General features: G+C 40.9%; 1 protein-coding gene across 1 annotated transcript in view; it reads left to right on the forward strand.

Moving 5' to 3' along the window:
* FAT4 (FAT atypical cadherin 4) overlaps nt 1-10,677 on the forward strand; it is a 162,392-nt gene extending 151,715 nt beyond the window's left edge. Inside the window, exons 18-19 of the mRNA XM_026081432.1 lie at nt 4,166-4,427; nt 8,795-10,677. Coding sequence (XP_025937217.1) covers nt 4,166-4,427; nt 8,795-10,677 — 2,145 coding nt within the window. The remainder of the gene's footprint in view (nt 1-4,165; nt 4,428-8,794) is intronic.
* Nucleotides 10,678-11,073: the final 396 nt, after the last annotated feature.

Consider the following 11,073-nt stretch of genomic DNA (forward strand, 5'->3'; position numbering starts at 1 on the left):
AAATGTTTTCATGAATTCCTACTAACATGGCTCATTGTTATCAAATTAGGAAGTAAGAAATAACCTGAATTCATAAAGTTACCCATAGACCGATGTCAATTTTAAATAATTTTGAGATATGTAGCTAAATTAATGCTTCAAATGCCCCACAGTTGTTTTTCCCAGGAGTTTATTGCTGCAGAAGTTACCTTTCTCAAGAGAAAGCGATGGTTCAGTTCCTGGCTATGACTCAGCCCACTTACTCATAACTCTAAATGAGTACAGCAGTGATGTTGGCAAGCCCCTTTATTGGGTAGGTGTAAGCTCCAAGTTTCCTTGACTGCTGTAAGGCTTTCCAAGTTTTTTTCCTCAACTGTTAAAGAAACTCATGGAGAAATTCACACTTTCTAAGCTTCGGCCCCATTGATATTGTCCACCTGCCTGATTCCTCTCCTGATCAGAGGTACGTGGCTTTTCTCACACACCAGTTGCTTTTAAGAGACCAGCCTGCATTACTTCACTGACATAAACTTTTACCACATCATTTGATAGGAAGGTTCTGTCTCCTAGTCATATTATCTGAGAAGATCTCATTATTTTGAGTTCTGGAGAAAAAAATTATATACTACCATTTTCTCCCTAGTAAAATTTGCTCCACAAGTGTTATTAAAAAAAAAAAAAAGTAGCTTTTCATGGCTGAAAGCACTAGTGGTATGTTTATGCAAATACCCGTTTATTGTTAATATTGGTGAAGTTATACAAGCAGGCCAAGAGCGTCAAGGCCCAGATCCAGCTGCATAAGGACAAATTGCTGAGGTTAGCCTAGTAACATATGTGGCAGTTTAAGGAAGAAGACATAACTTCGCTGTACTGCACTGATTATTGCTGAAAAGTTCCCAGTTGATACTAGTTAATGAAACTGAAGGTCTGTGTGACTACAGCAGTTGTCTTGTTTTATTCCCGGTTGTCCAGTCTCTTATGGGAATTTTCAGAACAGTTTCATGCACGTGCAGCATCACCAGGATCTGTTTCTCTGCAAATGGCAGATTTAGACCCTGAGCTTCAGCCTTTCAACCTCCAGTTTCCCTGCRGTAGCATGAGGCGGAGGCATTTTGGCTCTCAGGCTGCAGGAGGTGGGAGCCGGGGTTGGGGAGCCCTCGGGTCGGGGTTGGGGAGCCCGTTGCGAGGCTGGGACGTGCCCGGAGCGCTGCCAGGACCCTGCGCCAGAGCGGAGCGGGGAGGCTCCCGGCTCCACCAGTCTGGCCTGGAGGAGGCGTCACGACAAAACCCTTCTACCTCGGCACAGAGCCCATGGACCTCAGTGAAACTAGCTCGCTCTTACGGCTCCTTGATATCTCAGACCACTCGCAGTTCGGAAGATCAGCTTTAGGGACTTCTGTTTACAACATTTTTGTTCAGCTTCACAACAGACAATTTTCTGACATCATTTTGGGGTCTTTTAATAYGCTTGTTATTAAAAATGTATGCGTTCCATGAAAGCCTGCATATGTTTTTAGTATTAAACTGTGCTAGAGAAAAGCTACGAGCACTGTGACTACCTACCTGACTCCAGTTTTTTCCTCTTGTAATTAACTGATTTTGTTGTAACTGGAATTGGGATAAAATTAGACAAGCAGTAATAAATTAGACATATTAAGACTGTAAGTGGATGAATCATTAAATAGTAAATGTAAACCCCTGCCCTCAGCCAAGAACCCCAAGCCYAGAGAAATAAGCTTTTCTTTATAATATATAGAGTTCCTTAATCCATCAAAGATACAAAAAGTGGCAGATTAAATTAAAGAATGAACATTTTCAGATGGTAAATGCCAAAAAAAGTGGGAGATTCCTTATTAATCATGCTCTTTAAGTCACAGCTGATTTTCTTAAAAATAGTATGTTGCAACTAATGCTGGCAGAAGTAATGGGATAAATACAACAGTTTAAAGGTAAATCCATTTGCTTTGTCTTAACTGAGAATCTCATCTGAAATCAGATTACATTATCATAATTTTAGCTATAAGATCTATGAATCTTACGAATCTTATGGCTAGAGAATGTGGATTACTCATTACCCAAATATGCTAACATAGATGCATACCAAGTTGCAGGTGTCTTAACCAATGCACTATAARTATGTAAAGACTAGTGCATATATTTCAGAGGAACAAGAAGCAGTTTGTTCAGTAAAGGAAACTCAGATTATTAGTAAAGTTGAAGCATCCTTGTATTTGGGAATGTGTTTGGTTTTGCTTTGGTAGTTCATTCTTTTCATTAAATCCTACCTGTCAGGTTCTCTGTCATTTAAATAAAACCTAGAAATGGGTTTTATGCAGTATTATCAGCATCAGCCATTTGTTTCAAAATTAGAAATAGCTTGTGCTTCAAGAAACCAAGAATAACATTCCTTATTTTTTCCTGGTTGAAGAAGTCATGAACCAGTCTTCTCTCTGGAATTTTTTATTTTCTAGACGCCATTAGTATATCTTTTATAAGTCTGTTAGCATTAGCCATGTGCAATTTTAAAGAAACAGAACTAGTGCTTAAGAGTCATAAATCACTCTGGAATGGATCAGTTATTGTCAGGTAAATAACCATACAATTCTTCTATAATGTGGAATTAGAATTTACGATTGCATTTTTAATCTTTCTATAGGCCTAGAGTATGTTGTATGATATGGTATATTTATTTTTTTGCTTACATAAAAGGCCAAAAATAGAAGGCGTTATTTTCATGAAGCACGAAAGGCAAAATGACGCTAACAAACAAATTAAAACATTAAAAAAGTGTATGTTCTGCCCAGTTACTCTTTTTACAAATACTTTTGATTCTGTAGATGATATTTGATTTGTTATAACAGAGTCTGTGCGGCTGCATTTCCAAATATGGGATTCTCTCTGTGCTGTGTGATACTTCAGACGTGTGCCATCTGTGTTGGCCAATACCAAAAGTGTCCTATCTTTTAGAGGGAGCTTCATCAAAGACTTCCCAAATTATACATTTCAAATACTCTGACGTTTATGACGTTTAAAAATGAAGGGTATGTGTATCTTAACCATTGTGTTTCTTGCTCCAAATGGAGTATGTACTAGATATATTCAGTGCAGGCTGCTGCCAAGATATGAGCACAGTCATATTAGAGCTGATCTGAGACCTTAGCTTCCTTAGCTTCCAGCACTGAAGAAGTAAATCTAGAGCATTTAGCAGTTTCTGGCAACGAGAGAAGCATTCTTGTAGCTATTGTGTCACCTCGCAGTTTTTCCCAGGTGAAGATTTTTCTTCTTGGAACAAAACACGTGAGACTTAAAGAGCTTTCAACAAGCCCACAAGCTTTAACCTTTCCTAGAATATTAATGTACACACTCTGCATGCTTTTGCATGGTTCGCAGGCCTGATCAAGCTACAGCTACAGACAGAGAAGTGAAAATAGTGATCTTTTAATATGTATGAGCAAGCATGCAGAGTAATAGAGATGAGTATGGAAGGAAATATACAGTAAGTTGAAGAACCACCCTGTGAACTCTATTATTCTGTTGCTTTTGACACCCTGCATACAGCTCACAAGTTTGTACAACCATTGAGAGGTCAGCTAACACAGCAGACTCTTATGCAATATTTGAGAAGCTTGCTTTTTTTTTTTTAAATGATGTTTCACTAGTATATTTTTTACTCCTTTATCTTAAATGTAGAATTTGCACTAATGGGTTCATTTAATACCAAGCCAATAAGAGGCTTAAAATCCTGCATCTCATGAGTCAGTAGAATTCTGTGGCTTCATTCATAGAGGAAAAGCCAAAAATTTTGTTGTAGAATTTAATAGTACCTTTTTTTCTAACAGTTCACAAGTCATCTTTTATTGGTTAAAATGTTTTATGATGTGTGATGCCCTATTTCTGGCTTCTCAGTGGGTTTTTCTTTTACGAGATATGACTGGATGGCAAATTCTAAGTTTTCTACAGACAAGATGTATTTAATTGAGGCCAAATTTTTAGTGCAAAATAATTGATGCTTTTTTAGAACAAAATATTTTGGTATTGGGGAAAAAACGCTTCCTCTTACAACTGAAGCCATGTGGTACTGTAATTGTATTGAATAAGCATTATATTGGTGTGCATGGGAGGAAGGCAATATGTAGAGTATGTCAGTATAAGTTTTAAATGATGCATTTTGCTTTTTCCTGATCAGATAAAAGGTGGGAAAGTGCATTACATATCTGATGCTGGAATTGCTGGGAAAGTGGAAAGGAACATTCCTGAAGTCTACATGGCAGACGGTCAGTGGCATTCGGTGCTCCTTGAGAAGAACGGCTCCAGCACACTCCTGTCTGTCGACAAGGCTCATAGCCGGGACATCCTCCACGTCACGCAGGACTTCGGTGGACTAAACGTTCTTACAATTTCTTTGGGAGGAATCCCACCAAGCCAGCCTTTCAGGAGCACAGTTGCAGGTATTTTTTTTATTTTTTTTAATATTCTGTGCATAAACACATTTAAACAGATAAACTCATGTATATTATATGTATGTATGAAGGGTCTCTATTTGCTTAAAGGCAGAAAATACTGTAATTCTTTATCAGTAACTCATATTCTTCTATGCTTAGTCAGGAAAATTCCAATTTGAAATTACTTTAACATGTCTGAGCAAGGACTGTAAGCTTTGTGCAAACCTCTGTGTTTAATATATGTTGCAGCCTTGTTACTTTCAAGTGCAGGCGTTCCATCAGAAGGGTTTTTTGGAAATGAGGGTGGATTTGCTTGCTTGTCTGTTATGTGAATCAGTGATTAAATAGTTCTGTTATGCTAATGACAGAAGAAAGGACACATTTTTTACCTCGGTCAGAATCTGGAAAATCAAGCCAAATCTGTTACTCAGGCAAAAATGCTAAATAAGAACTTTGTCTCTGTAGGGGTTTGGTAAGTACTGCAGGATTTAGCCTGTTATTAATATGATTAAAATATTTTCTGAATCTCCACTTCCTCCTGCTAACTGCTATCAAATCAAGAATAGGATTTGTTTCTGAGAAACAGAAACCAAGCTCAGTAAGGGGCCACCTTCTGACCAACGTCAAACTGTTAAGAAGTAAATCAGTCTCCCTTAAGAGTTAAAGCAATTGTTYTAGACCCTGGCAAAAGAAATAGATAATATTCACTTGATATTATTACCCCATCAATAAGTAAAGATGGAAGTAATTTTTAGCTACAAACTGAGATATTCCAGACAATGCAGGCATAATTTTTTTTTAGGTTTTTATATTGAAAAATCTTCCTAACTTTAAGGATTATCACCAGATAAAGTAACTAAGTAACTTTGAATGGTACAAATTCACAGTTCACATTTTTTGACAGTTTCCAGTATAAACAATGATATCTGTGCATTGTGAGTTAGTATGAAATGTGGTATGAAATCATATGAACCCGATGATTACCTTTACCCTTTTTACATGTATGTTTTATGAGCAGCATACACACAAAGAGTAAAAGAGGCTTTAGCAAAGCTGAACAAAGAAAATTGAGGACAGTAACTTCTCACCCACTGCCTGATGCTGCAGTAGACAAATTWTGAATGTCTGGCTTACATTAGGAATGTACAATCCAAAATCTCTTATTTATATGATGTTTTCTTAATATTGGATTACGTTGTGTATGACATACCAAGGATTTACAAGGGGGAGATATAAAACTCTGCGTGAACTCAGATAGTCAAAAATATCTGAAGTACTATTAAAGGCAGACAGAAACATACATGGGCGACAATTTCAGGGATGTGAAACTAGTGTATCCAGTAATGTTTTCAAAACCAGGTAGACCTGACAAAATCCCAGTTGCTGTGTATCATATCACTGCTGAAAAGGGACCACCAAGAGTGAGGCAAGCTAATTCTCCATTTTGCGTGGTCTCCCACCTGAGCCTAAATCCTCAATTTCCTCTTTATTCAGAAATGCAAAAACAGGAGAAAATGAAAATATAAGTAACGCTGAGAGAAAACACAGCTCTTTCAGAGTGGAAATAATACAGAAATAMCATGCTTGCAAAACTTAGGCTCTTTTATGTCACTTAACACCGTATAACTTGCATCTCTCAACAAAACGTATTTTACATTGATACCCACTACTATTTCACTTCTGACATCAGAGGGTGTTCACATTTTGAAAGAACATCCTTTAAAGATGGCAAATCCTTAACACCTCCTCAAACAACCTGAGTGTATTTGCTATTTCATGACAGAGTCAATATTCATAGCATTTATCTCTGCACTAGGCATTTTTACAGAGATTTCCACAATTATTTATGAAGATAGCGTTAATAGTCGCCAGCAATATGTTGCCACAGATGGAATTTTCTCCAACACTAATAGTGCATGGAATATTTGCTCCTTTTTATTGTTTCACCCATTTGCAATGCTTCAGAACCCGAGCAGTGGCATTTTCCTTCTCCTTGTCAACTATTTTTATTGTGTTATGTCTGATACAATTTGCTCTTGAATAATATCTTCCTGTAAGCATGGCACCTCACATGGCATTCAATCAGAAGTTAAGGAGAAAAGAAAGATGCTTCTTACACCATTTGTGCATATGGTAATTGGGAGCATAATTTACAAATGAATTTGTGTGTACCATTTAGTTGCAGCTCTGAGTAAAGGTTGGCGTAAAGTTGCACTTTCRTAAAATCCTTGCAGAAAGGATTAAGTCCCAGGAACACAGAATTATTAGGCTGGCAAAAGGCTCCATTTTCCTGAGACCTCACACACAACTGCACAAAGGCCAGGGATAATCCACCTCCGTGTGCTCTCACGGCACTGAAACTCTGGGTCACAGCTGATAGGGGACTGCTGCAACAAAACTATGGGAAGTTTAGAGAAAGGTCCTTTTAGATTCAGAGACATAAAAGGATTGCCATGAACACCGTGTTTCCTAGCACAATAAGACATGAGGCTTAGCTGCAGCACAATAGACAACTTYGGTTCAGAAACAGGGAAACTGGGAAGAGCACAAGCAAAGGAAAATGGCTAGCTAGAATTTTTTTGCCACCATGGTCAAGCAAGCTGTGAAAAAGTTTCTGTAGTGTGGATGATAAGAAGTTTTAGAAATATGGGAAAAGTAGGAAAAAAAAATTGAAGTTTATTAAATTAAGCCATTTGAGGGAATATTTGGTCAAATTAATTCAAACGTTTTACATAGATTTAAAAGGATGTTTTCCTACAATAACCATTTGAATTCCTGACTTATTTACTGAGCAATGGAGCCTTGCATTTAGCTTCAGTGAAATGGGTCTCTAATTGAAAATTAATTGAGTTAGTTTAAGGATATATTTTTAGAAAATATGTTTCTGTAAAGTCCAACTATTTGCTCACTGGACAGCACTTTGGCAAAATCATTACTTAATATTTTGTCAAAACAATTTTACTTTGAGGGGAAACTACTTTAAAATCAAGATCTGAGAATATAAAGCTTCAGGCTTCCTTTGATGAGTCTAAGTGCAAGAAAGGGAAACTACAATCACGAAAGTATCCCTTTGCATTGCAAAACTCAGATCTAGTCTGGTCACTGAGCGACAGAGTTGAGTTCGTGTGTAGGTAACCTGCTTTTACCCAAAATGCATTTTTTCTTCTTTTTTTTTGTATTTTTTTAATTGATTTGAACTTCATTCCCAGTTTCTAAGCTTGAGGTAGCTATTTCCTAATCTGACAGTAGTTCTTCCTCCCACACAGCATCTATAATTCTTAAGTCAGATCAACATTCAAATTACTTTTTGGTTTCTGATTAAAATTGTTTGATTCTTCAGATTTACTGAAAGTAATTGGAATGCAAAATGTTTTTCAGGGCTTCTAGAAAGCAGGATGTGTTTATTTCAGCATCTTAAATGCAATTTTTGGTACACTTTATTTATTCGCCTAAGAATATTTTTGTTTCTTTGAAATGTTACTAATGAATTTAAAAACCATGGCCAGCTTCAGAATTCTTATTTGTCAGACTTAAGAGAACTAAAAACTTTTTCAAGATATTTTGGTATCATTTATATGTGTCATGCAAATATCTTCAGAGAAATTACTTAATTGTGCTCTTATCTTTAATGTCCATTTCTGTGTGCAGCCTGTGAAAATCATTTGTTTTAAATGGTGCATGTATAAAAGTTACGTCAGAAGCTCTGGGCGCGAGCGGTCTTTATTTAACCTTATTCTGCGTAAAAGTAATTTTCAGTTCCTGTCCAATTTGAACCAAGAAATTATCAAAAGTTTGTGAACCAAATACTCATTAAAACCTAAGAGGAAACATTTAACAAAAGCAACAAAACATTCCTAGTAGCTGAGCCTAAATCGTTAAGTGCAGATTGTTACATTCCTGAAACATCTGCAAATGTGCCATCCTCCCAGCAAAATAAGTGAAGTTACTCAAATATTACAGCAGTGTGATTAATTCCACAGACACAGAGGTATAAATCACAATGCAAGGTAGAAACCCGGGGAAGCAACCGTGCGCTCAGTACACCCAAGATTTACTTGTGAAAACACCGAGGCTTCCTTTCTGTGTGGAACTAATAGCTAATGGCATGATTTACCCTGCATGCTGATTAAAACTGCATCACAAAATAAAGGCTGTTGCCCTCACTATAGCCTTGGGTTTTCTATTTTGTTGTTTCCGTGTTTGTATTGAACTTTTCATTTCAGGGGCTAAGACATATACTAAAATCTTTCGTTCTGCTGATTGTAAGGTTTTCCCTTTAGTGTGGCTGCGATGCTCTGAGCGTTGCCTTCGCATCTGGTGACTGCGAATACGCTGTGTCCAGGTCCCAAAGTGACTGTTGCTTTTTCTCCTAGGATTTGATGGCTGTATTTCCTACATCAAGTACGGTGGAGAGAGCCTGCCCTTCGCTGGCAAGCACAGCCTCGTGACTATATCCAAAACAGACCCCTCCGTGAAGATTGGCTGCCGAGGCCCCAACGTTTGCGCCAGCAATCCCTGCTGGGGCGACCTGATGTGCATCAATCAGTGGTACGCCTACAAGTGCGTTCCTCCAGGAGCCTGTGCCTCCAGCCCCTGCCAAAACGGTGGCAGCTGTGAGCCCAGTGCGCACGCGGGGTTCACCTGCAGTTGCCCTGAGGCGTACACGGGACGGACCTGCGAGATGGTGGTGGCTTGCCTGGGGATCTTGTGTGCCCCGGGCCATGTGTGCAGAGCTGGACTCAATGGAGGCCACGTGTGTCTCCCGTCCCCGCACCCCGCCGAGCTGTCCCTGCCCCTCTGGGCCGTGCCAGCCATCGTGGGCAGCTGTGCGACAGTCCTCGCGCTGCTCGTCCTCAGCCTGATCCTGTGCAATCAGTGCAGAGGAAAGAAGACAAAAGCGCCAAAAGAAGAGAAGAAAACAAAGGAGAAGAAGAAAAAAGGGAGCGAGAATGTTGCGTTTGATGACCCCGACAACATCCCACCCTATGGTGATGACATGACAGTCAGGAAGCAGCCTGAAGGGAACCCAAAACCTGATATAATCGAAAGAGAAAACCCGTATCTTATCTATGATGAAACAGACATCCCGCACGCACCGGAGACTATCCCCAGCGCCCCGCTGGCTTCGCCGGAGCCCGAGATAGAGCACTACGACATTGACAATGCCAGCAGCATCGCCCCTTCGGACGCGGACATCATCCAGCACTACAAGCAGTTCAGGAGCCACACACCCAAGTTCTCCATCCAGCGGCACAGCCCACTGGGCTTTGCCAGGCAGTCCCCCATGCCCTTGGGAGCAAGCAGCTTGACGTACCAGTCCTCCTACAGTCAGGGGTTAAGGACAACATCACTAAGCCACTCTGCATGCCCTACTCCCAATCCCCTGTCTCGTCACAGCCCCGCGCCATTCTCCAAATCATCGACTTTCTACAGACACAGTCCAGCAAGGGAGCTGCACCTTTCGATAAGGGAGGGCAGCCCGCTAGAGATGCACAACGACGTCTGCCAGCCCGGCATTTTCAACTACGCSGCCCGGCTGGGGAGGAGAAGCAAGAGCCCGCAGACCATGGCCACTCACGGCTCCCGACCGGGAAGCCGCCTGAAGCAGCCCATCGGGCAGATTCCTCTGGAGACCGCTCCTCCTGTGGGGCTGTCCATCGAAGAGGTGGAGAGACTGAACACCCCTCGCCCGAGAAACCCCAGCATCTGTAGCGCTGATCACGGCCGGTCGTCCTCCGAGGAGGATTGCCGCAGGCCTCTGTCGAGAACGAGGAATCCGGCCGACGGCATTCCCGCACCGGAGTCGTCCTCCGATAGTGACTCCCACGAGTCTTTCACGTGCTCGGAAATGGAGTACGACAGGGATAAGCCCATAGCGTACACCTCCAGGATGCCCAAGCTGTCCCAGGTCAACGAGTCCGACGCGGATGACGAGGACAACTACGGCGGCAGGCTGAAGCCGAGGCGGTACCCCGGCCGCAGAGGGGAGGGCGGGCCCGTGGGCGCGCAGGCGGCCGCCGCCAGCGCTGCCGAGGGCGCGCTGCCTGGGAAGCTCGGGCAGCAAGCGGGAAGCTTCAACTGGGACAACCTGTTGAACTGGGGCCCCGGCTTTGGGCATTATGTGGATGTTTTCAAAGATTTGGCATCACTTCCTGAAAAAGCAGCAGCAGCAGCAGCAGCAGCAGCAGCTGAAGACAGCAAAGGTGGTACAACCAAGCCTCTTTCCAAAGACGGGGAAGCAGAACAGTACGTGTAGGCTTTATATCCTGGTGTTGTCCCAATGCAGGACCACGGAACGGTCAAACCATTATATGGTTGCAGAAAAGCAAAGGTCAGCATTTGAACCCCAGGCCAGTCTGATTGGAGGAGACTTTAAAAATAATAACCATTATGCTGCTGAAACAGACTTAAAACATTTTTAATTTAATTATGCCTGGATGAATTTATTTCTCCTGCATGCATTGTATTTGAAAACAAGATATTCAGCATGCAGCTTTTTAAAAGGGTTTCCTATTTACCATTGTTTGGTTTTTGTTTCTTAAATTAATAATGCTTTGTTCTGAAAATGAACTAATTTTTTTTTTTAATTGTGAAGGATGTGCATATTGTCTCCAGCTACTAACGTGTTTTACAATGCAAGAGTATTGAGGGA

This window comes from Apteryx rowi, unplaced genomic scaffold (assembly GCF_003343035.1).
Source record: "Apteryx rowi isolate R43461 unplaced genomic scaffold, aptRow1 scaffold_55, whole genome shotgun sequence".
Lineage (NCBI taxonomy): Eukaryota > Metazoa > Chordata > Aves > Apterygiformes > Apterygidae > Apteryx > Apteryx rowi.